General features: G+C 39.3%; 3 protein-coding genes across 26 annotated transcripts in view; 1 reads left to right on the forward strand and 2 right to left on the reverse strand.

The window, feature by feature from the left end:
- Positions 1–2,117, reverse strand: UQCC6 (ubiquinol-cytochrome c reductase complex assembly factor 6). Its single transcript, XM_023936764.2, has 2 exons — positions 1,870–2,117; positions 1–278 (listed from the first exon to the last, which is right to left on the reverse strand). Exons 1-2 carry the CDS (start codon positions 2,023–2,025, stop codon positions 183–185), a joined length of 252 nt encoding a protein of 83 aa, XP_023792532.2. The 5' UTR covers positions 2,026–2,117; the 3' UTR covers positions 1–182.
- TDG (thymine DNA glycosylase) lies at positions 1,977–12,087 on the forward strand. 12 transcript variants are annotated; one of them, XM_086887148.1, is made up of 11 exons: positions 2,014–2,121; positions 4,983–5,131; positions 5,648–5,816; positions 5,930–6,159; positions 6,632–6,701; positions 7,273–7,408; positions 7,488–7,570; positions 7,655–7,749; positions 9,214–9,385; positions 9,675–9,803; positions 9,897–12,087. In XM_086887148.1, exons 3-11 carry the CDS (start codon positions 5,717–5,719, stop codon positions 10,034–10,036), a joined length of 1,155 nt encoding a protein of 384 aa, XP_086743274.1. In that variant the 5' UTR covers positions 2,014–2,121; positions 4,983–5,131; positions 5,648–5,716; the 3' UTR covers positions 10,037–12,087. The 12 variants fall into 12 exon arrangements, with proteins under 12 accessions (XP_086743281.1, XP_086743279.1, XP_086743274.1 ...); XM_086887152.1 differs by having other exon boundaries at positions 2,101–2,121; positions 9,900–12,087; XM_086887149.1 differs by lacking the exon at positions 2,014–2,121 and adding an exon at positions 2,253–2,353.
- Positions 11,772–24,403, reverse strand: part of GLT8D2 (glycosyltransferase 8 domain containing 2) — a 15,850-nt gene continuing 3,218 nt past the window's right edge. For 6 of the 13 annotated variants that reach the window (XM_086887159.1, XM_086887163.1, XM_086887162.1 and 3 more), the window contains 9 exons: positions 23,405–23,459; positions 21,924–22,019; positions 20,574–20,742; positions 18,797–18,914; positions 17,385–17,469; positions 15,256–15,368; positions 14,672–14,838; positions 13,358–13,470; positions 11,772–12,787 (listed from right to left, as the gene is read on the reverse strand). In XM_086887159.1, the coding sequence (XP_086743285.1) occupies positions 12,615–12,787; positions 13,358–13,470; positions 14,672–14,838; positions 15,256–15,368; positions 17,385–17,469; positions 18,797–18,914; positions 20,574–20,742; positions 21,924–22,019; positions 23,405–23,423 (1,053 nt within the window). In that variant the 5' untranslated portion in view covers positions 23,424–23,459 and the 3' untranslated portion in view covers positions 11,772–12,614. Of the gene's footprint in view, positions 12,788–13,357; positions 13,471–14,671; positions 14,839–15,255; positions 15,369–17,384; positions 17,470–17,963; positions 18,198–18,796; positions 18,915–20,573; positions 20,743–21,923; positions 22,020–23,404; positions 23,460–24,403 lie in introns of all 13 variants that reach the window. The other 7 variants (XM_023936727.2, XM_023936718.2, XM_086887156.1 and 4 more) reach the window with 5 other exon arrangements.

Below are 24,403 nucleotides of genomic sequence, written 5' to 3' on the forward strand. Positions count from 1 at the left end.
TGATGGGACTTTTACCAAAAGCATTCACTGTATTTTTATTTTTAATGCTGCCCACAATTCTGAGTAAAGGAAAGCAAAAATCCATTACAGGAGCACAGTATTTCACATATGTATTTCTGCAACTTAAAAAGTTGGATAAATATTTTATCAGTTCTAATTTTCACAATGAAAATAAACTCTGGTCACTGTTGTGAAGTCTGAATTTCGCTTGATCTTTCTTTTAGACCCAACAGTTCTGTTTTCAGTTCTCCAGGCTTAGGAGGTATTTCAGGTATGCTCTATTAAAAACAGAAAAAGATGTCAGTTTGAGACAGAGGAAAAACTAAACTCCCAAAACAGTAAATGAGCTTATTCTGGAAGAGCATGACAGCTAAACTGTGATTTTACCACCCTCTTTTCTGAGTGGAACAGAATTCCTACAAGCAAAATTCACCTTAAGAATTATTACCTTTTTGTAATTTGACTTATTTTAAAGTAGCAAAATACAATTTGAAAAAAAAAAAAAAAATAGATGAAAGTAAGAACAAACGGTTTGTTTTAAAGGAGCAAAGCCTCTTTTTGCATTAAAGTGAGTTTGGTGGAGATGTTCTAGCACAGTTGAAGTTTCCACACATACTCTTGCTGATAGAAGAAAATGTTTCATTGCTTCTACTGCCCTGATCCAGAAATTAAGCACTGAAACTGGAGATAAAATTTTAAAAGGTACCAGATAACGTGATATTTAAAGAACTGAAGTTCCTCAAAATTTGTGCTACTGAAGAGATACAGATAATTTGATCATTCTGAATAAATGCATAAATAGACAAAACACATAAATTCTAATGCATCTATCAATGACTGAAGCCTCATAGATTGAATTTTGAGCTGACAGCTCAAGCATGGTAATTTTTTAAAACTTATTTCCCGTTTTAAAGTAGCCAAGAGAATTTAAAAAACCAAGAAGTATATATGAGCAAGAGGATGAGAGAAAGCTTCCAAGTCAGGCCTCCAAGAGGCTGAAAAAACACATTATTATCCCTAGTGGATGGTCTCATTTAGAGTTTAGTTCTATGACTAATTTTGACTGCCGTGTCTGTCGTGATTTCTGACGTCATCTTTCGGTTGCCCTCATTTCCGTTCCTGGAGGAAACCGAGTCTATTTAAATCCAGTACAGCCCCTTCTCACTACTTTTCCAGGCTCATTTCAAAACCCAGCTTCCCCCAGCAGAGACCCCTTCTGGACACAAGGTACTACTGCCGGAGTGGAGGCGACTCTCCAGAGAAGCCACAGAACCGCAGAATTGTTAGCTGGAAGGGACCTCAGGAGATCATCTGGCCCAAGCTCCCTGCCAAGCAGGGTCACCTAGAGCAGATCACACAGGAACGCGTTCAGGTGGGTTTGGAATGAGAGAGGGAAGACTCCATGACTTCCCTGGGCAGCCTGTTCCAGTGCTCTGCCACCCTCAATGGAAAGAAGTTCCTCATGTTGAGGTGAAACTTCTTGTGGTTTAGTTTATGGCTTTTGCTCCTCATCCTGTCGCTAAGCACCACCAAAAAGAGTCTGGAACCATCCTCTTGGCACCCACTGCTTAGGTATTTACAGGCATTAATGAGATCCCCTCCAGTCGTCTCTCCCAAGAGATGCTGCAGACCCTGCATCATCTTCGTGACCCTCCACTGGACCCGCTCCAGTAGTTCCTTGTCTTTCTTGTACTGAGAAGCCCAGAACAGGACACAGCGAAGTCCTGGCGGCCTGACCGATGCCTCTGTAGAGGCCGATCTCGGTCCACCGCCAGCCCAGAAACACAGCCTTTCCGAGGCACAGCCTCTGCAGCAGACCCTCCATCCCGCACACACGCTACCAGCGACCGGGACCCTCCGAGCACTTACAAGGTCAGGCCTGTAGTACCTGTGCACGACCTCGGCCCCCGCGAACATGGCCAGCATGCTGCCCGCCAGCGCCCGCAGGTAGGTGGACCAGGACACGCCGGCGGGCATTGCTCCGGGGGCGGGCCCTGTGCACCGACCGCGCCGGACGTGCGTCATCCCCGCCGCCGCCGGGAGGGGGAGGGGGAAGGGAACAGGGAAGAGGGAAGAGGGTGCGGAGGCCCGCCCTCAGCAGGGAGCATCGCGCCAGGCGGGGTGAGTCGCGACACAGCGCCCGCGCCGCGGCCCGGCCGCCCCCTCACGCCCCCCGACGCCCCCCGCCCGGGGCGGCCGCGGCCCCGCCCTGCGCCCCCATTGGCCGGCGCGGTCACGTGACGGGGCCGCCCGGCCGGTCGGTGGGGGCGCGGGGGCGGCCGGCGGCGACAACCGCGGCGACAGCGACGGCCCCGGGGGGCGCGCCCGGCATGGAGGGCCCGGAGCTGGGCAGGTAGCGGCGGGCGCCCGCAGCCGCGCTCGGGCCTCGCGGTGGGGATCGCCCCTTGTCCTTCTCCTCCTACCCCGCATCCCACGGCCGCCGGGGCCGGGCTGTGGCGACCGCCTCCCTCCCCTTCCCCTGGGCACAAAGAGGGAGGGAAGGCGCTCCCGGGGCTCTGAGGCTGCCGGGCCCGCGGCTGGGGGAGCGCGGCGGCCTTGGGCAGCGTGGGGCGCGATCCTGTCTCTGTCCTGAGGGGGATTTGAAAATTACTTAATAGCCGGTTTTGTTCCAGTGAACACATTTTTCTTTTCTTTTTCTTTACCTTTTTCTTTTCTTTCCCCTTTGTTTTTAGCATGAACGGAAGGAGGGGGGGAGAGGAAAAATATAATGAACTGGAGGGAGGAACAAAACACTGCCTTTTCCTCGTGATGCTGAAAGTACTTGTTTAAATGTTCTATAATATATATACATCAATAACAACAACAACAACAAAAAAAAGTGTTACTGAGCCCACGTAAGAAATCTGGCCTAAAATATGTGGGAAAATTAGAAGTAGGGGTAAAACTTCACTGTCATTAGCATGTGGTTAGAGGACTTGTTTGTGGTACGGTGCAAATTTTATTTTCTATTCAAAGGGATTTATATTCCCTTTGCTAGAAGGAGACTTTTTATACGCAGAAAGTAAGAAGGTCTGTATTACAAAATGATATCTGGTCTTAGGTTAGATGCTTTCAAATTTTTCTTACGCACTCTTTTATGGTCTGTATGGTTAAGCTTTTATTACATTATGAACTGGATTCTGTGTGTCTCAGTTTTTCATGTGTTTCTCGATACAAATCTGAAAATCAGTTTTGTTTGGTTCATAAACCGCGCAAGTATTTTATATAAAATGGAACTCTTCCAGCAGCGGGTTGAAGGTATTCTCTGTACTCAGAAAATCTCCTGTATCTTCATTTGGCAACTTCCCTGGGAATCTGACAGACCTATGTTCATATTTCTCCTTGTTTCAGGATTAGATGTTTGGGTTAAAAATAGTGGCTTGATCACAAGACTGGATTCTTCTTGCATAAGACTGATTTACACTGGTTTTCTTAAAAACCCAGTGTGTAGTAGGGAATGGTCCCTTCTTTTGAGAAATTTTAAATCAGAATCATTTAGGTTGGATAAGACCTCTAAGATCATTGAATCCAGCCATTAACCCAACACTGCCAAGCCCACCACTAAACCCTGTCCATAAATTTGCACATCTACAACATCTGCTCCAGGGTGGTGACTCAGACAGTTCCCTGGGCAGTCTATTCCAATAGTTAGCAACCCTTTTCATGAAGAAATTTATTCTGATATCCAGTCTAAACCTCCCCTGCCACAACATGAGGTCATATCCACTTGTCTTGTCACTTGTTGATTGAGACCAACCCAGCTTCAGCCTCTTTGCGGGTGGTTGTGTAGAGTGATAAGGTCACCCCTGAGCTTCCTTTTCTCCAGGCCAACATCCCCATATCCCTCAGCTGCTCCAGACCTTTCCCCAGATCTGTTGCCCTTCTCTGGACATGCTCCAACACCTTCCTGTAGCGAGAGGCTCAAAACTGAACACAGTGCTCAAGATGTGGCCTCAGCAATGCCGATTCCAGGGGGACAATCCCTGCCCTGGTCCTGCTGGCCACACTATTGCTAATGCGGGATGCCACTGGCCTTCTTGGACAAATATCTCTATATCTAAAAACTATTCGGTGTTTTTAGTTATAGCTCTGAAATGATAAAATTATTTCCTGAAAATCTACTGTTCACCAAGTCCATTCTATGTATTTGTAAGACAGTAGAAGCTATGCGCATGAAGGTGGCTGTGTGGGTAGAAGGGAGTGACAGAATAAAGCAGAAATGGTTGTGAGGGCTGTATATGACTAATAAATGTGTGGAAGGAGAGAGATGTATATGGAAAAATGTCTTTATGCATAGAAAGAGACTGGAAGGATCTCTGTGTATGAGCACTTCCATGTGGAATAAGTGCAATACTTGTGGTGGGATCCAGTGTGTGATAGCGGGACAACATCTGCCACACAATTTGTTAAAGTTGTTTAATAATCTGCAAAGTAACAAATGCTGTGTGTATTAATGCTTTATAGTCCTGAATGATTCATCCATTCAGTATCTTACCAGATCAAGCAACTGACACCACATAAAATAGATCTAAAATTTGGGAAAGTTGTGGAAGTCCAGGGGGCTTTAGCTCAACATGCATTGTAAATTGTTGGTCTGTTTGATAGACAGTTTGCTTTGGAAATGTGTGCTACAGTGTTTTAACAAAAAAAAAAAAAAAAAAGAAAAAAAAAAGAAAAAGAAAAGCTCTAGTCTCCTCTTACAAATGCTGTGCTAATGCCACATCATAGCAATCACAAGAGGACTGTGCTGTTAATGTTGGCGTTAACTGATGTCAGCTAAGCAGCCAGACTGCTTTGATGGTGTAGATAATTTAGTGCCTTGTTAACAGTCATCAGAGAATGGAGGTGCAGTACATGCCAGCCTTGATAAAGTTTGATGTTTACATTCTGTTTGGTGCATCATTATTTGGTGCATTGGCTGGGAAACTCGAATTGGTGGATCTAAACCACAACAGTAAGTTCTCTCTTTCTCCCTCTCTAAGATACTACACCTATCTTCAGCAAGCTCAAGCGTTTTACTCGCTTCCGTTCCATCAGATGATGACTGCAGTGCCCAACATGGAAATGATGACTGAGCAACCGACTCTAGAGGGCATTCCAGAGCCAAACATTGCTCAGGAGCCTCCAAAAGGTAGCTTGGCTGGGCTGTGCTAGTAAGCTGAAGTGAGAGTGATTGGGAAGAAAATTTTGCTCCCAAACTGCTTCCTTGGACCTACTGGATTTCCTTTTCTTGATGCTCACTGCAGAAGTATTGATTAATTGTATTCTTTAGGAAATGTGTTCTAATAGACAATTAAAAAAGCAGTAAACTAATGTGAATGTGTGCACATTGTTCAGTCTCACACAATTATCTTGTTCCAAGAAAAGCAGATATTTTTTCAGTAGGTAAATGCATTATTTTAGTCATGGGTTTTAATATGGTGTTAGAGAAGGTATTTTTAAGATTTTGGCATCAAAATACCTATTTTTTTAACTTTCTGCAAGAGAAGTACAGTATAATACTGTTTATTTGAAAAATTTTTTGTTTGAATGGTTGCTTAGTTTGTTGTAGTAATCACAGGTAGGGAATTGGTTACTCAGAATTGTTTAGTTTAGTGTGGCTTATTTAAACAAATACAAACTGTTGGAAAGTAACATTGTTCTACAGCTGAACATTATTAATGAACACAGAGAGAGAGAGAGAGAGAGAGAGAGGGAGAGCAATCTCTGGGTGGTCATGTCATGGCCAGTGCCTGTGCTGCCTGAATCTCTAAACTTTCAAGAGCCAGAAGATGAGGAAGCTTCAGGTGTGTTGTTCAAATTAATGAATTTTGAAGGTAAATTTACCTTTTTGATTTCTCTCTGTGTCCCTACATTTAGCTGAGTCTATTTGAATATCCATGCTGCAACATTGGAAATGTACAAAAGGAATATTTCTTGTGTGTTTCAGAAGTTAAAAAAGGGGGAAGGAAAAGAAAAGCCAAAGCAACTGAGCCAAAGCAACCCAAAAAGCCTGCTGCTAAAAAAGAAAAACCAGCCAAGTCAAAAGGCAAACAAGAAAAGATCACAGATACTTTTAAAGTCAAAAGAAAAGTGGACCGTTTTAATGGTGTATCTGAAGCTGAACTTCTGACCAAGACTTTGCCTGATATTTTGACCTTTGATCTGGACATTGTCATAGTGAGTAACTCAGAGTTACATGATTAGGTAGAAAAGTCTTGTATTTACTTGTTATGATTTACATTCTTTCTGCTTACTCATCTATATTGTATATATGGCAAGATCTTGCAAGATAAAGTACTTAAACTGTTTCCTGTGTGTAGAGCTGCTTTGCATTTTCTGTTAAAACTTAGTTCTAATTTCTGAGAAGTCTAGGGCTCACTTTTAGTACAGATTCATGAGAGCCCATAACTCAGTGCTTAATTTCCTGGAAGCTCTGCAGCCTCTGAGCTGCTCTTTTGACCTTGCACATCTAATCGAGGCACTGCTGCAAAACTGTCTTTTTAAATAATAATGGAAGGTGCCATTAATACATTTCTGTTTATTAACAGTAACTTAGAGAGAATTTAATAAGCATCCATACTGTAACTTGATTAAATTCTTGACTAGCAAGCCATGTTGTCATTGTTAAAATGGACTGCTATCTTTGTAGATTGGCATAAACCCTGGCCTGATGGCAGCTTACAAAGGACATCATTACCCAGGACCTGGAAACCATTTTTGTACGTTTTTGTTTTCTTTTCTTCTTTTAGCATTTACAGAACTTTGTTAGAACTTGTGTCATTTTAATTAAACTAGTTTGGGTTATGTTTTTCTCTTGGGTTTTGGTTTGTTGGATTTTGTTTTTTTTCTTCAAATATGAGTTCAAGACAGCGAGCTCTGTGAGAGAGGCCCAGTGCAAGGAGAAGAAATGGCAAGATTGTCACAGAAAGCTGACACATTGTATTTGACACATTCTTTCCCCCAAAATCTGTATTGATCACTGCTTAAGTGAATCATAAAATCTAAAGCTCTTTACTGGGCTTTTAGAATAAAAGGCTGGTTTGCAGGATCATGATGAGGAATTCCTGTTCACTAGGACCTTCCTGCCCTCTTGGAGGAGGTAAAGTAATGTTGGTTGGCTATTTTAAACCTTTCTGGAAGGGGCAGTAGTCTGCCCAAATTAACTGATACTTTGCTAAAATACATTCTTCCTTTAGCATTCCAGTACTCCAGTAGTTTAGTGGGATTTTTTGGTTCTGTTTTCTTTTCCTTGGAAAAAGGCAAATGCATGTCTCTCTTCCTACTTTGCAGGGAAGTGTCTGTTCATGTCTGGTCTAAGCAATGAACAGCTAAACCACATGGATGACCACACCTTGCCACATAAATATGGGATTGGATTTACAAACATGGTTGAAAGGACAACACCTGGAAGCAAAGACCTCTCCAGGTTGGACAACAAAGGGAAATATCAGGCTTGTTAATGAATTAATAGTTGTGATTATAATTTTGAGTACTTTGTCTTTTAGCAAAGAGTTTCGGGAAGGAGGGCGAATTCTGATGCAGAAGCTACAAAAGTATAAACCTCGCATAGCAGCTTTTAATGGAAAATGTGAGAACTTTTCCTTTTAAATGAATTTTTTCTGTTAGTAGGTTTTTGGTTTTTTTTTTTACTTACCCTATATTTTTATTTTAGGTATTTATGAAATTTTTAGTAAAGAAGTTTTTGGAATTAAAGTTAAGAACTTGGAATTTGGGCTGCAGCCACACAAAGTGCCAGATACAGAAACTGTAAGTATTGAGACTGAGAAACAAAACTAGGGCGCTCCATTTTTGGTTATTTAGAAACTAATGAAATGTCAGGCCTTGCATACACTTAGGAAAACACTTTGACTGAACTATAAGAGGTGTGAAAGGTTTTTACTTAGACATGTTCAGACATGTCTTTAATGCAGCTTTTTCAGACTTGCAGACTTTATTTGAGAAACTGTATGTCATGGTTAGTAGGTTGGTGCAACCTCTAAGGACTACCTAAAATACAGGTAACACATGCCTGCTTTTATGATAATTTTCATCTGATCCCCAGTGTCCAGTTCCCTGGGGATTTGTATTAGTGGATTTTGGTACTGAGCATTACCATGCAGTGCCACAGTGGGGGAGTCCATCCTTGTGCCACTGCACATGACCCCTCAGCATTGCTGGATCTGGGCATGCCCAAGCGCTTCTGTCAGACTCGGTCTCCTTAAGCTGATCTGCACTTTGAAGTTAAATTGTATGCTTAAGATAAAACAAGCAATTTGATGAACAGTGCATTAGTCATAGACCTTTAGTACTGGAAAGGATCTCAAGAGACCAGCTATGTATCATTAGAAATTGGTTTGTTTAATATGTTCTCGTAAACAAGTTAAAGCAAAGGCAACTACGGTACTTGGCAAGGTAGCTTATTCTAAAGCTTCATTACCTTGTCAGTTCAAAAGTTTGCATTGTTTTTCTTCTTATTTCTACCCTCAATTACTAGTGTTGCAACTTTCAGCTGCCTTTCTCTAAAGGGGGAAGTGTTGTCATTAGAGTCTGAAGAATCATTGGATAAAGTGCTCACACTCCTTTAGTAGCTCTTAAGTACTTCTGCAGTAGATGTATTTGTTAGAAAGATAAATAATCCCCTTTGCTGGTACTTGTTCGTAAAGACTGCATGGTAATAGAAACATTGAATACAGTTTGTTTTTCCTGAACTAACTTGATGTCTTTAGTTAGGGCTGTCGGTGCAGATAGAAATACTGAAGCTGGCTCCAGCCACACTGACAACAGTTTCACAGCCTGGCGTACGTCATGCAGATGCACTTGGCCAAGAAGCCAGGCTAATTAACCTGTGCTGCCTCCCTCACTGGTTTGTGCTCTTTGCAGGCTGTCACGTACTCCTCTGTGCCTTGGCTCAGAGCTCTGCTTGTTCAGGGAGTTCTGGAGTGTGCCCTGCTCTCTTGTAACACACATGGGTACTGCTTCTCCTGCAGCACATAAATAACTGGTGAAAACTGTGCTCACTTAGCAGCTGGTAATCAGCCCCTGTCTTCAGGGCAAGACAGATGGCTGGCCAAGAAAAATGAAAACCCATTTTAGCCCCTTCCACAACCACCTGTGGCATTAGTGGAAGTTTGTACAAATGGTTAAAACAGTGAGCTGTTGTTCTGAATGCACTAAGTATTAACTCATAGCTCAGGGATCAGTAATGCTGTTTTTCTTGCTCTTTGTCTCAAGCTGTGCTACGTTATGCCTTCATCCAGTGCAAGATGCGCTCAGTTTCCTCGGGCACAAGATAAAGTTCATTATTACATTAAGCTGAAAGACTTAAGGGATCAACTGAAAGGCATTGCACCCAACACAGATGTCCAGGAGGTGCAGTACACATTTGACTTGCAACTTGCACAAGGTATGGTTGTTATTTTGTTAACACTTCATTAAAATGTAAAGTAGTGTACAATACTAGCAGTTTCCCAAGCAGAAAGAAATGAATTTAATGGGAGGAGGGGAGACGTGATTCTCTAAACCGTGTGGTATAAAATTACAGTTCCATTCTCTTTAGTACAGCCTAAATTATCTAAGGTGAGCTGGGATTATCTTGTAGAATTTGTGGCTGTTTTTCAAATGTTTTCTGATAAAAGTGCTCTTGGATAATTTTTATTCTAAATATTAACGCTTGAGCTGTACCCTTTCTGCAGAGGATGCTAAAAAGATGGCTGTCAAAGAAGAAAAGTATGACCCAGGCTATGAAGCAGCATATGGAGGAGCTTACTGTGACCGTGCACCATACGACACCGACCAGTGCAGCTTGTCTTCAAATGGAACTGGTAAAGTGGTTGAGGCATTCAGTCTGCAGCGGGGGAGCAAAGAGCCTGTGGTGTCAGCTGCCTTTAAAAACGGTGTGATTTTTGTTTGTCCAGCAGGAAGCAACCCCCAGTACTGCGAAGGGTCGTCCTTCGGTGAAGTTCCTAATGGACAGTGGATGACACAGTCCTTTGCAGACCAGATTCCAGAGTTCAATGCTGCTGTGACACGGGAAGAGGAGGGAAGCAGCGTGTAGGAGCTGTTCCTTCTCAGCTATGCACACATGCTGCAGTTTTAATGCAGTGATCAAGATTGGTACCTCGGTTCTCCAACTGAAGCATCTGGATAGTATTTTATCTCCCCTAGTTATTTTATTATAGTCCAAAGTAAGTGTGTGGTAGGCTGAAATCAATGAATTAGATAATTTTAAGGAACTGTCCAAACTTTTTAAAAAAAAAGGTTAGCCCTTTTTTGTATATGAGTTTTATATTTAATGTATACTATTTCTTGCAGTTTTTGACAAATTGCTTTCTCATCTGTGAAGATTTCTTTGGGGTGTTAATTTTATTCCATAAATGGTAACATGGTAGGAACAGCAGCAGTATACTTTTTACCGATGCCTCAATATTTGGATATCTCTCATAATACTTTTATATCCAGAAGGGAAAAGGGAAAATGTACCCTTACCTTGTGCAAAGAGGTGCTTTTAATCATGCACAGTTAAGGAAATGGTGCTTTTTAAGCCTGCTTTTTACCATCTTAAAAAGTATACAAAGTTGTGTTCTGCAGATGTGAGTGCTGTCTTCTGGATGGGATGAAAGAAGTCTGTCTGTTCAGTGAGTGGACCATATTCAGGATAAAGGGAGTGAAGACATCATCTCAAGTCACAACACTGGGGAGGAAAACTTGCTTCACACAGGACAGGGCCTAAGTATTCTACCCGATCTGTCTCAGGATAAGGTTTCCCTACCACTCCATCTCTTTCCCCCCCTTAAATTCCAATGTAAGGAACTGGAATTCCTTTTAAAAAAAGCAAAAACAAACAGCAGTGGTAGTTCTTGAATTCTGTGGCATTTAAACTCCATAATTTCCATGAAGTTAGTCCCTTCACCTGACCTTTAGCAGGAGATAACCCCTTTGAATGTGACAGAAAATTGAAAGACTGCATTCTCTTAAAGAGTCATGCACAGCTACATTATTTACATTGTGTACAATTAGCACAGGGGAAATAGATGTGCAATTTAGCAGTTTTTAACATGAAGTTCTCTTCAATTTGTAGGACCTTAGAGGATGTTCTCTTTACTCCACTTAAAAACACTGAGTTGAATACAGAGACAGCTGTTCCATGAATAAGAAGTTGTCTGTAGAAAGTATAACTCTCTTCTGAGGAACTTGCCTAAATGATACACATTTTTGGCCAATATTAGTGACTGAGAAAGAAACGAGACTCCATCCTGGTGCCTAATTCTCCTCTTCTTTCCCTCTTTTATCATGTGAGGAAAAGATGAAGTCAAAGCAATAAGCTGATCAAAACACTAAAGTTTTGATGATCTTATGACAGTTGGTGCTTCACATACTTGAAAACAGACACAAACATTATCTCCACACTCCATGCTGGTCACAGATTCCTGTACCAGAGTGATTTATCCTCTCTTCACAGCTAGTGACAGTTGTCAATTGTGTGTAACTGGTTAGTGTAGGTCCTAATCCTGCTGTAACACCTCTTACAGAGATTACACACTGTCAACCTGTTGTGAGGCAGGCATGATGTTTACAGTTTCTTCCCAAATTATGTGGCTTAATTCTGAGAATCTTAAATGAGTGTGCATTATGATTCTGATTGTGTTTATTAGCTGCAGCATAAAGCTGTTCCACATATTATCAGAAAGGTATAGGATTTGTCTTGTCTGTTATTTAAAGTGTACTGTATCATGTATTGCTGTTTACATGGATGTTTTCCTGCAGGTGCTCAAAGTATCTCGCATCAGGGATTTGTTACAATTCAGTTTTATTTTCAACAAAATTAGAAGCATGAAATTAGCACTGCTGAGTACGTAGCACAGTAGGTTGTAACTCCTGAAAGGCTATCCTGGTTGATGGGAGGGGAAAGATCTCTTCCTTAATGGAATCACCCACTTGCTTATCTGGGCATAAAACACAGTTGGGTGTACAATGACCATTCCACTAAATACTAAAATTCTGTATTCTCCCTCAAAACTGGTGCTCTTTTTGTTACAGTGATACAGAAGGTCTTAACCTGTCTTAAATCTACCAATGTTTCACAATAAAATCAGGAATTGTACTGCAGTGTATTGGAATATGCTTTTGCATCTTGCTAAGTGCACTACGGGATCTGTCATACATAGAAATGCCAAAAAACAGAGTCACCATGCAACAGAACTCAGTAACATGTGCCCAGGTTTTCAATTCAGATTGTTTAATGTGGGCTAGACAACTAAATACTTCTTGTACATAACACTACAGCTGTCTCCTGTGTAGATTTTTCTACCAGAAGACATTGCAATCTTACTTACAAAGACCTTAAATTAAAGCTCACTGTCTGGCACTGAATTTCACCTCTGTAAGTGTTTAATGAAAATACTTCATTGTCAAGTAAACTTGTTTCCTCACCTTACATGAAATTCAGGATAATCTGAACTGTGTACAGGTCACTCTATCCTCCCTCTCCTGCTCTCATAAGCACACAAAACTGATGGTCAGTTATTCATATTTTTAACAAATACTTCATTTTCTAAAATCAATTAATCATACAACATGTTGCATCTCAAACTATTAATTGCATCCCGTACACTACATTTTGCAGTATTTCAGTATCAGCTATCAGGACGAGTTAATTTGAACTTCCCTGAAGGGTCAGGAATAAACCAGTTTTCCCAGAGATCAGTGTGGACACTGGGGTAGTCCCAAGGTTTGTATCTCCCATTCCAGTGAAGTAATTTAGCTTCTTGAAGAAATTGCTCTGAGTAACGGGCATCAGGACTCCAGCCTGCATGGGTAGATTAAAAAATAAAAAAAAAATAAATTTAAGAATGCAGTTTTTGATAATGGAAGACATTGTTGAGTGAGTTAAATTCAGGTGACTTTTTTTTCAGAAGTCTGATTAGTACATTTTCATGTTAATTTACACCCAGTTGTATGATAAGTAGCTTTTTTCAGCTTGATGCCTCTTACGTTTCATCAGAAAAAAAAAATCAGCAAGTTTAATCTCTCAACTCTCTCCTCTTAAACACTTCTAACATCTTGGCATAGCTGGGATTACAAAGTAAAATCTATTCATTTTACCATATCAGCTAAGCTGTTAGGTTTTTTCTAGAATAATTCAGCACTCCCAGCTGAAAGGTAACTACATTCTCCAGGATGTTGACAACAACCACTGCCAGGCCTCCCCTCCTCTTCCATTGCACCAAGACTGACTTTTTTTCAGTCTCACTATATTCAGGTATTTCATATATTCTTTCCACATAAGTGGCACATGAGGTAAAGTCACAAAAGGTCATGCACTGGAATCTCACAAACTCACCTTAGTTCCAGCTCGCAAAAAAGCAATTAAACTTACCGAGATGCCTTATGTGCCACATAGGATTAATAGAGGAATATTTTCCATGAAATACAATCAGCATTGGAGAGGTTGCCACACCTCCCCCAAGGGTGCTGCTATAGAGGTTTTCCCTGCAAAAGGAAAAATAAAAGAATATGTTCAAAACCTTGAGGAATCTTTAATACAAAAGGTAGAAGATTAAAAGTAAGTATCTGGCAAAATTCAAAATAATTTTGAACGGATCAGTTTTCAGCATACTCCTTCCTTGTGCTTTTAACTGGTTATATTTGCAACTCCAATTTCCATGGAGTGAACTGTCACTGCCAAGTAAATTGGGAGTCAGACCCAGCTTGAAACCAATTTTTTATACACTCAGACTATACTTCTAAAGGCTGACAAAGCTAACTGTAGGAAAAAAACTGTTAACATAAAGCAATCAAACATAATTTAGCCTGGTTTCTTAAGAAAATGTACATTTTTCCATGTTTTTAATTCCCTCTTTCTTCCCCTATCTCCCTCCCCTAGCTTTTAGACCTTTAAATTAACCTCCAACTGGATTTTGTCAAAGCCTAGTTAGCATAAATTAGTATCTAAAGAATTTCAGTTTCCTATGAATTTTTTGAGAAATCCAGGGCTAGATCATGCCTAACCGTTGAAAGGGAAGGCATTGGGAGGTGGAAACTAACAAGTAATGGATACAGCACAATAGCACAAACTATTCCATATCAATTTTATCTTAGTAAATTTAAAATTAATCCTTTGCAGAGAAAGAAAATAAACATCAAGTTTTCAAATACAGGTTAGCAGGGAAGTAATTTTAAAAATGGTGTCACAATTTGTTTGTGGTCAATAACAAAATGATATCATGTAAAATTTCATCTACTAGAGAAAAAGAAGTGTTTTCTATTGGTGTTTAAAAAAAGATGGTGTCCAATTACAGCTTGGCTGATGCTACAACAGGAGAGTCTCCAGGCAAAGAAGGAAACAATCCTCATTCTTTAAGCTAGCCTCAGGAAGGGAAGATTTTTCAGTGGCTTCATCCCAGGCTAAACTGGTCACCCAAAATGAGAACCACGTGTTCTCAATGTCCCTCAGGTTGGAGTGGGGTTTGTGATTGAACACAAGATTAAAATTCCAAGCAGCCATTACCTGGTACAGAATTGGTCAGATTTAAACAGATGGAAATACTGGAACATCAGTTACTTCACTTTATAAGATTTCAAAAGAAAGACTGCTTGGAGTTAAAAAAAACCTGCAAGAGCTTTTAAACGGGAAGTGAAATTGTAAACCAAGTATTAAAAGTGAAGTGCAAAGCTAGAGTTCTACACGTACTCTACATTTCTTTGCATCCACTTCTCCAACTGCTTTGTAATCCGCTGATGTTTCCATTCAGTCATGTTAGCAACAATTACTCCAGGATTAAAGGAGCAGGTGCTGGGGCTGATGCCAAGATCTCTAATGGCTTGCTTTCTGTAGTCCAGGAATCCCATGTACGTGTTCTAAGAAATAAAAAAAAAGTATGTTCATCCTCTAGGAATCTCTATAAAGATACATGTAAATGCACCTGACTCTCACTGAGAGTCTCCCAAAGATGAGTTTCTAGATGGTAGTTACCTGTCCAGTGAGTTCCATATGGCAAGGCTGTAAGGCAGGATACTTCCAGATACTAAATTACTTTTTCTACACTATTGTACCATGGAAGTTTGATAAGGCTTTTCCCTCCTAGAGTTTGTCTTCTGGTAGCCCACACTAAATCATGTAGCATCACAATTGTACTGCTACAAAAAGTCCTTCATTACCTGTACAACTATTACAAAGTTATCTATATACATAAAACTTTCATTTTGGGGAAAACACATAGAATCTTACACTTATGGGCAAACACATTCATTATTAGAACTAGAATGGCATCTTACCTGCATTCCTACACTTCTAACCATTTCATGTGTAGAAGGCAGATCACAATCATCTGAAAAAGCTGCTGCATGTCCAGGAGCTAACTTAGTATCGTAGAGTTCCTGGATGTCACCTGCTTACAGAAAGGTCACAAGCATCAGACAGCTCCTACTGCACTGCAACAGAGCTGATAGGATAATGGATATCCCCTATGGAATTTTGTAATATGCCTAAGGTCAATCTTCAAACATTATCATTTGTATTCAATACATTCATATTCTGGTTGTCCAAAATCTTCTGCAGCAGAAGCCAATAGGACTGTTAAAAAGCCTGGTTACAAAATTGTACATTCACAGAGCTTGCCTTTGGAGAGGGAAGGGACAGGCAATTTTTCTGAGCCTCTTCAAGTCCCACAAAAGTGCCACTTTAATTGTCTTGCACAGAGGAAGTTTTTCCTGGTGCTATGGCATAGGAAGATACCTGAATTCCCAGCAACAACTGACTGAAATGTGCCTGTCACTTGACCATCCCTGCTGGTTTCATGGCCCAGCCAGCTCCTTCTTGGTGGAGAGAAACATTGTAATGCCTGGCACCTCACCATCACCTGACTGTCATGTACCCACAGATGTGCCAGAACAGTTTCAGGGCAGGTGGGAAGCACAGCACTGTCACAGCAATCGAGTGAGCCTGCATCCCAACCCCTTACAGCTTCCAGTTTTGCTTTCATCTCCTTTACTTTTTGTACTGCTGGTCCTCTGCCAGGTCAAACAGCTGAATCAGCTGTTTCTGCTCCTGTACCACTGCAGGTTATCTTAAGAGGAGCTGTCTGAGGACAGGGGAGGCCACTTGGTCAGCAGCAACCTACCATGAGGTGTAATGTGAAACTGCACCTTTATCCTGCAGCTCCACAGTCACCATCAGCTGACAGCCCAGGGAGAGAAAGAGCCCAGTGCCAGTGAACACAGGTGCAGGGAGGGGTGACAGGGAAATGGTGGGCTCAGCTTGAGCTGCTTGTGAAATTGGAGTCTAAATGAAGACCTGGAACCTTTCAAAGAGTTAAATATTGCTGCTGCCCGTTGATGACAGACAGAACAACAAAACCAAAAAGGAGAGACTGCCACTGGAAACACCCATGTTGGAGAACTGTGATGGGAAGCCTATGGCAAATGAAAATGAGACAGGCAGAACAGATTAGCTGTGTTTTCTAAAGCAGCAAATAGTGACCCCTTTAAGTGCAGGAGGTCTGAAATCTGCCCCTAGAGAGACAAGACTATATAAAAAGGTGCAGAAAAGCAGTGGAGAACTACGCTTTTTTCATGTGTAAATTCACTGGTCTTAATGTTCTTACAGCAAAGACTAATTTAGGCCAAAAAGTTTATTGTAGTTATACACAGTCCTTTCCAAAGGGAATTTTTCTTGGTTGCCCACCAGGGTTAAAGCACAACACTGGTTAAAAAGTGCTTTAAAATAACAAAAAAGTATGATAGAACAAACATGAAGACAACAGGTCTACAGAGAAAAAAGCCCAACAATTGGGAAACAGAACAGAAAAAAACTCACAAGAAATTATCATTAAAAAAATAATTGGTCTTCAAAAGAGATCATTTTGATGATTAAAAGAAAAGAAAATTTTTTTTCAGAATTTGAATGTCTTCTAACTGCTCCCACTTGACTAGGAACTCTGCAATCTTTGTGATTATGAAAATTGCTTTATATTCTGAGCTGAAGATGCTCAAAACCATATTTTGAGTGTTTGGAGCTTCCATTCTCTTATTTGATTAATTTCCTCTTGCTCTCAAGAACAGCAGCTCTGGATAAGGAATTGGTAGCATTTGTAGGAATTCAAATGCATGTCACACACTTAATAAATGTTGCAGCACCTGAGTGAAATTCATTGTATCTTTCAGCAATTGATCACAATCAATTAAAATGAAACCCACAATTCTGATCACAATTATGCAAAACATATGCAGATAAGTTCTTCCTCAAACTTTCATTTAAACAAACAAATTATTTGTAGTGTCCCCAAGTTCAACATTCCTATCAGCTGCCTCAATTTCTGTTATATCTCATATTTCCAAATATATGTAAAAGCTGCAATAACTTTGATTTAATTCTGTTAGAAACTGCTTTTTAGACAATAGCTTACCTTGAACAATGACATCATCATCCAAATATATTACTTTCTCATGTTTCTGGATAAGCAGAGGAAGATAAAATCGAACGAAGTTCAGCTATTAAAGAGAAAAAAAATGTAAAGGCTAAATGGTAAAGCTGTTTAACGCAGTAGTCTCAGGCTTCTGTCTCTATTAAGTCAGTTGGAATGTCTCTCTTTATTGAGCACTAATCAGTGACTATTTGCTTCCTCCCCCACAGCTTTATTACTGTCTCAAATCCAGTATTATTTCTATTATTGCTTTTATTATTTATCCACTACAACAAATCTGTTTCTTCCTCAAAGAATCCTTTATACTGGAAGGAGCCTTTTGAAATCTCCTTGGTGAACCCCCCACCTGCAGCAGAGTCCACTCAAGCAGGTGGATAGACCATGCCCAGCTGGGTTCTGAATATGTCTACAGATGGAGACTCAACAGTCTCTCTGGGCAACCTGAGACTTTCAAACTCCTGGTTTTAAAAGGCTTTTCTTTAGCCCAGGGGGAATTTCATGTTATTTGTGCCCATTGTCTCTTGTTGCTCCCCTCGAGTATTTATACAGATTGATAAGAACCTCCTGAATCTTGTCTTCTCCAGACTGAAACAGCCTCAACTCTTTCAGACTCTGATGTAAAAGATGCTTCAGCCTCTTAATCATCTTTGCAGCCCAGGTTGAACTCGCCCCAGTAAGTCCATATCTTTCTTGTACTGCTGGTCTCAGAACTGGATACGGCACTTCAGATGCAGCCTCACCAGTGCAGAGCAGAGAGGAAGGAGCACCTTTCTGGACCTGCTGCAAATGCTCTTCCTAGTGCATTTTTACAGTATACATCACACAAAAAATGTAATGGTATCATAAATCCACTCTAAAGAAATTATTTGACTGGTGACAAAGACATGGGATAACTTCTACAAGAGCAATGAAGAACAGAGCAGAGGGAAAAGGGACTGAGAATGTAAGAACAAGTGTAAGAATTCAGACCAGAATTTTACCCAGCCTCTGCCTTCAGAGTGGTCCTAACCAGACACTCAGTGAAAAATAAAAATAGAGCAAGCATCCAGAACAATTGCTCCATGTATTCTCCTAGCTTCCAGCTATTTTCAGCTCAAGGAATTTTCTGATCTAGATGTGATCTAAATATGAACTTTGATCCTAACTGAACCCCTGAACATTTTTGCATCCACAAGGCCTTTCAGCAAGGAATTCTAGAGATGTAGTACTCTTTTTTTGCATTAAAAGTGTGCAACATCTCTTGTTTATGTTGTCATTGACTAATTTCATCTCATGACCATTGGTTCTTGCAGTGGAAGACACACCTCCTCCATGAAATGGAACACATCTAGAACATTTTGAAGCCCATAATAAGCATTAAAAACCTCAACAATTTGTTATGTTCATTGACTCACAGGCTGCAGTAGCTCAGGACGTGATGCATCTTGTCTGATTTTTCCTTTTAGTACCATAGGATTGAATTCCACAACCTTAAATTTTATTTCTTTCAGTTTAGAATTTTCAATCCATTTTCTGTGATAAAAAGAAAAGAAGTGATTAAAAAAAATATAAAGCATGTGGCAAGTACTTCCAGTAAGAAATTCACAGACACTTATTACTAGAGAACTTGAAAGCTCACTTGATCTATTCTATGCCAAGGCAGAATCACTTATGTCTACAGCTATTGCATACAGACCTTTGTTAAAATTGCTCTTAAAATATTTTTTTTAAAAATCCCCCACAAAAACCCCAATTAAAAAAACCACCCCACCCCCAAAACTATCATATGTAGTCCAAACAACTCATCTTTCGCCATTATTTGCAATAAATTATATTCTAAGTTTTCTTGCTATAATTAAAGATAATTATATCTTATCCTGTCTACAGTGCTTTTAAGTCTTTTAAATCCCTTTCAGTTTTATGTTCTTCCGGATGACTTTTACATCACCTCCTAACTGTATTTTCTTTAGGCTAAACTAATTTTATTTTCATATTTTTTTCAGATTTCTTATCACCACTGTTTATTTTCTATCCTGAGACAAATTGTCTGCAAAAGGCAGACACAAAAGGCTGCAGAAGTGAAGTAGCCAGAGGTGAGACCTCCTATGAAATGTTTTAGTGTTCATTCACAACTTGGTCCTCTTTAAGACAATGTTTGCAAATTTTAACACTATTTATTTTAATGAACCAAAACGTCACAAAATTAGATTCATTGAAATATCAGGATATCATTTCCTTTCATGAAGAATTCATGAAGAGAATGAAATGAAGAATTCTCAATTCATGAAAGAAAATTAAATGAGAAATAAAGGAATTAATTGAAATTAAAAGAAGGGACATGAAATATAATGAAATGAAATTAAAAAAGAAAACTATGTAATGAAGTCAAATAAATGAAAGGGAATGGAATGAAATGAAGTGCATTGAAATGAGATGAGACTTCAAGAAATTATATTCATTGAAATCTTGAGATTTCATTTCCTTTCATGAAATGAGGAATTTTCATTTCATGAAAGGAAATAAGAAATGAAGGATTAAAGCAAAATTGATAGAAAGGCAAGGAAAATTTGATGAAGTGAAATTGAGAAAAAGAAAATTCAAATTCTGACATGAAAACAATGAAATGAAGTACTGTGAAATGAACTGAAACTTAATGAGATTAATATTCATTGAAATCCTGAGATTTCATTTCCTTTCATGAAATGATGACTTCTAATTTCATGGAAGTAAATGAAATGAGAAATCAAGGAATGAAGTGAAAAGGAAAGAAATTAAAGTCATTGTAATATTTTCTGGGCTTCTTTTTATATCTTTAAGACATTGTCTTAACTGAAATTAGCTTTAAATAGCAAGTTTTTCTACTCTGAAGCTGAGGACACAGCACCAGAGGTGCCACAAAGTGGGATGGTGACAAGAAGGCAGTGCATCCTTACCTTACTTCACACTCTTCTGCAGCCTGGCAACAAAAAGCTGAGAAACACAGGTATGGCCCGATTATTTCACACCCCTTTGCACAAGTCAGTGCCTTGTAGAGGACAAAGTGGTCCTTTTTCCATCATGTACAGAGTCCTGAGGTTGCTACCCATAGCACTACATTTCCCTGAAGAGTCCTGCAAAGCCTTATGCCTGTGCTAGACAGAGCAACAACACGGATCTAAGTACAGCCCAAAACAAAGCAAGGCTGGTGTGTACCTAATATGCGGGATGGTTGTTTTCAGCCCAACAATGTAGAACAAAACATTGGCCTCTGTGTTGCTGTAGATGCTGCTGATCGCTGCTACAGCTGCACCCATCCTGCCCGCAGCAGCACAGATCACCACTGGGATTTCTTCTTCCATTTCCTCAGGGCTCTCCAAATCCACTGCAAGAAACAAACCCATTTTACATCAGATCTGGGTCACAAAAATGAGTAAGTATACCATAAGCATTGGAATCATTTTATCACCACTCCATTTTTCCTTACCACATTGCACACATCCCCATCTGGTAAAGCACACAGCTTGAGCTGGTGTTAATCCAGAACCACTTCCAGGTTGGCTGGACTGTTGGATGCCTCCAAACAGAATAAATAAGAGAGTTCCTGGCATCTTCTACTCAGCACAGGCACAATTCAGCCTGTCCTTCATGTAGCTGCTTATGCACATGAAATTTGGAGAGGTTGGAATACCTTTGAGACTTCTTCTCAGTTATATTTAGTACAAATTGAACAATAGGCTCCAAAATTATCAAAGGAACAAGGTAAGTCAAAGAGACAGTGCAATTGCATGAGTTCCACTTCTTTGGCAAGCTGGCTTGAAATGAAGAGTGCAAAAATTTGTACCAGCAGGAAGTTGCTAATGATATAAGGGAAAAAACCCAAACTATACTGAGTCAGATTAACGCTAAAATGAAGAAAAGTGCTAAAAATTTTTATCCCTAATTAGAGCTGATTAACTTACAGAACTTAAACAGATATAATTCTACTGGTTAATATGTAACAATTACAGTCATAACAACCCCCACAAAAACATACTGAAAATAAATTATTTATCTCAAGATTGAGTTTGTTTACCTTGGGAACAGTGAGCAAACTATTTACATAAATATTTAATACTAGCCTAATCTTATTAACCCTATAAGGTTTCTGCCACTATAAAAATTCCAGCTAAAATTTCTGCTGTAAATATGAAGATTTGATGGTCTATCTGAAATGAATAATCAGGCCAAGAACACTCCCAAGGAGGCAGGCCATGATCAAAGTTTACCACTTGACAGCTCTAAACTGTTCAGCTCAAATAAGGATATACTCCAGCATCCATCTACATCAGTGACATCTGGATAAAAACTTAATCAGAATTACAACTCTTAGTCATCACTATCAATCTCCTATGATTTTATTCAAGTAATTCAGAAGCAAAATGGTTTTAATCCCAGATTATATGTAACACTGTGAGCAGCTCATCTACTGCAGGACAAACAGGATTCAATAAGGTGAAAAGTGCTGTATAAGTTAAGACATGAAGAATATAAAACAGGAACATAAATGAAACTGAAGTCACTTACCTGTTTCATTTCTTAATGCCAATGGCACTTGGTGAACTTTATTATACAGAATAGCACACACAGTTAAGACAAGAAGTAACAGTAAGATCTGGTTAACTGAAACAAGAGGGAGAATGTGTTAACAATCAGTATAACAGCTAATTCCCAAGTACCTGATTAAAAAGAAATAAAAATCCAATTTGCAACCAGCACAGATGATAGAAAAATTTGATAACCTGTATTTGTTGTTTTTCTGGTGTAATTTGATCAAGCTAAAAATTTTATGTTAGAAACACAACAGTAACTCTCCCTTATTAAAGTAATCCCCAACTACCTAATTTTCATGGTTAATTTGCTCACTAAATTGTAAGACTCTCAATATATATGAGTTATCCATGTTAGAAAATTCACCTGTTTCTGAATTTTACCAGGAGCTTGGGACATTTTTTCCTGGCTAGTCCATTGTCTGTTTACACTCACTTAATGAGTTAATTATTTTTATGTAGCCCTTCTATTCTATCATGCTTCCTTAATAAAGCTTCAGACACAGGAGAATATTTTTATCTATTTCAATGTTCAGATCCAGAAGGTGTACTTGAGCAAAACCCTAAAATTTCTAGAAAAAGAAGACCACCATGCTACCGAAACCAGGAATGTTTCAAAATATTCGAAAATACTTATTTTGACAGTAAAATCAAAGCAAGGCAAAGACCCGACTGTATTTTCTGATTTATAGTTCCTGGAAGACTGTCTTGTACAAGTTTAAGTCATTCAACACAAAGCAAGCATGTGCAGGTGTTGGGACAGTTCACACAAACACAACACTGCCCTCATCAACAGTCACTTTGATGATGGGTGTTCTTTGTTTCAGACTACTTTGTTCCTTTTACACCACCATAAAATGTATTCAAGGTGTTTAAAAGAGCAAAGGGAACAGAGTTTTGAACTCTTTTAATCAAAATGGCCAACTGGCCATGAGACTAGATTGAAATTGGTAAACCAAACCTGCACTAATTTAACCCAGCTGAGGAAAAAGCCCATTGACTTCTGAGAAATGTTTGGCACACAAGTAAAGGCAAAAAAAAAACATTTTCAGTCACTGACCTCTTGGGAATAAGAACCCCAAAATTCTTGGGGCCATATCTCAATTTTGAGTATGAACAGCATTAATGTGCAGAACTCTGTAAAATTCACATTCAGTGCTCTGGGCACAATTCATATGAAAACAGCAGCTACTTGCATTATTGGTGGGAAATTTCATAATCTCCAGCCTGATGCAGTAAAGCAGTGAGTAATTTTAAATTAATGTGAATTATGGTTGTATTTATCTGACACAGTTAACAGGAAAAAAATTTATTTGCATACTTAGAGTTAAGCATAATTTAGCAATACCAGAACTATAAATTTGTAAGCAACTCTGACAACAGTTGCATGAAAAATTGGATTTGACATTTCTGTCCTCCTTTAAAAAATATGTGTTTCAAATGTTTTTAATCTCTTACTTTTCTTTAAAAGAGCCATGTGTCCTGTTGGATGAGAACTGTGATCTGTGGTAAACTAAAATAAAAAAAATAATTAAAAGAAAAAAAAAAAGGAGAGAAACATCATTAATGCCAGAAATTAATTCTAGCAGTTAAAGCAGTACATTTTGGATTATCAAGTGTTATCAAGTTACTGAACTAGTAAAACTGCATTTAATCTCTGTAAATACAATTTTTTATTTTTTTTTTCAAATTTACAAATTACAAATACAGATTATTTTAACCCTAGTATTACGGGTTAGAAATATTTTTATTAATAATTTAAGCAACTAATAGTTTATAAAAACATTTTAATAAATCCCATCTGATCATCCACATCAATAGGTGATTTTTATAACTTTTTAAGATACCATGCAAAGAAGTTTTAAAACACCCACTGGTGCAATTTATAAATATGTTTATCTCTGATTTCACCTCAAACGTAGTAACTATCACAAATGCTAATCTCTTACTGGAGTATGTGTTCCCAAACCTATGGGAATATTATACCAGGGCAAGGTCTTCTAGATTCTCAAAAGATTTCAAAGCAACAGTGATATTCAGCCATATTCTTCCAGTGTGTGTAGTGTGGCTTGTATTTATGCACATTTTTTGTGATTCTGAAGAAAAGGAGGTAGCCTTCCCTAAAACTGTGTTTCTAGTCCAGGCCTGAGAGCAGCCATGTCTGAGAAGACAGAACATAATCCCTAAAGTACAGGATTTTGAGAAATACAACATTTGTTTGAATTCTGGACCCAAAACTACTGTTTGTGAAAGAGAACATAAACCACATAACCAAAACAACAACCAACAGTAAAAAACAGCACCAGAAACTGGGGAGGAGAGAAAAATCCAACTGTGTGACCTAAACTTTATACTAGGTAGGGATAGAAGAGGAAACAATTTTTCCTGTTTCCACACATACAGATATAGACACATTACTGCACAGATGAAGATATAAAATGCGTTCTGTGCACACAT

Source organism: Cyanistes caeruleus, chromosome 4, assembly GCF_971803275.1.
Source record: "Cyanistes caeruleus chromosome 4, bCyaCae1.hap1.1, whole genome shotgun sequence".
NCBI lineage: Eukaryota > Metazoa > Chordata > Aves > Passeriformes > Paridae > Cyanistes > Cyanistes caeruleus.

Bases quoted from the DNA above. Each gene is read 5' to 3' on its own strand.
- TDG (XM_023936692.2), top strand. From the start codon at position 4,840: ATGGAGGTGCAGTACATGCCAGCCTTGATAAAGTTTGATGTTTACATT. The intron at 7,409-7,487 runs GTTGGACAACAA...TTTGTCTTTTAG, and splicing joins GGAAGCAAAGACCTCTCCAG to CAAAGAGTTTCGGGAAGGAG. The intron at 7,750-9,213 runs GTAAGTATTGAG...CTTTGTCTCAAG, and splicing joins AAGTGCCAGATACAGAAACT to CTGTGCTACGTTATGCCTTC.
- UQCC6 (XM_023936764.2), bottom strand. From the start codon at position 2,025: ATGACGCACGTCCGGCGCGGTCGGTGCACAGGGCCCGCCCCCGGAGCA. The intron at 279-1,869 runs GTAAGTGCTCGG...TGTTTTTAATAG, and splicing joins GGTACTACAGGCCTGACCTT to AGCATACCTGAAATACCTCC.